The sequence below is a fragment of the Chaetura pelagica genome, unplaced genomic scaffold, assembly GCF_000747805.2.
Source record: "Chaetura pelagica isolate M959 unplaced genomic scaffold, ChaPel_1.0 scaffold273, whole genome shotgun sequence".
Lineage (NCBI taxonomy): Eukaryota > Metazoa > Chordata > Aves > Apodiformes > Apodidae > Chaetura > Chaetura pelagica.
The window spans coordinates 1,000,393-1,001,119 of NW_009952828.1; the positions used below are offsets into that span (position 1 = coordinate 1,000,393).

Below are 727 nucleotides of genomic sequence, written 5' to 3' on the forward strand. Positions count from 1 at the left end.
TGCAGCTCCTGTGCAGCTCCCACAGCTCCCCCAGCTCCCGGGCAGCTCCCCCAGCTCCTGGGCAGCTCCCCCAGGGGTGCAATCACACCACTGCCACTGACAGCACCACCGGGGCTGCATCCCTGCTCCCCCCACGTTGCAAGAGACCCCAGGATGCAGCTGGGGATGCTGCAGCCAAGGGGCTGGCAAGGCAGGGCACAGCCCGTTAGCTGCCCTGTGCCACCTCACAATCATTAACGCTAACGAGGGCGCCCGTTAAGTGGGGATGCACCCCAGCAAAAAGCTTCGCCCGGCGCAGGAGCAAGGGGGGACGACCAGGAGGGGGGAGCTCGACCCACCTGTACCAGTTGGTGAGGGTCATCATGATGTAGAGGGCGGCGAGGAGGAGGCAGAGGTGGAAGAAGCTGTAGCTGTAGGAGACGCCGTCCTGCTCATTGTCGTAGGCGCGGTGAGCCCCTCCCGGGGGGGCCTCCTCCCCACGGGCCCCCGCGCCCTCCTCCTCCGTCAGCATCAGCTTGTTCACCTGCGGGTGGTCCGAGGAGCGCAGGCTGCGGGCACAGGGGTGGGAGCTCCCTCAGACCAGCCCCCTCCCCCAGACCTGCTCCCCTCGGGGCCAGGAGGGCAGCTCGGGGGATGGAGCTTGTGTAGAAACACCACAAACTGGACCCATGAGGCCTCTTCAGGGCTCTGGGCCGGGGGAACAGGGGTGAAGGACAACTGGCCACCA

At 66.9% G+C, this 727-nt stretch overlaps 1 protein-coding gene across 1 annotated transcript in view; it reads right to left on the minus strand.

Annotated features, from left to right (window-relative positions):
* Positions 1-727, minus strand: part of SERINC2 (serine incorporator 2) — a 4,219-nt gene that overhangs the window by 456 nt on the left and 3,036 nt on the right. The window contains exon 8 of the mRNA XM_009995149.1: positions 339-548. Within this exon, the coding sequence (XP_009993451.1) occupies positions 339-548 (210 nt within the window). The remainder of the gene's footprint in view (positions 1-338; positions 549-727) is intronic.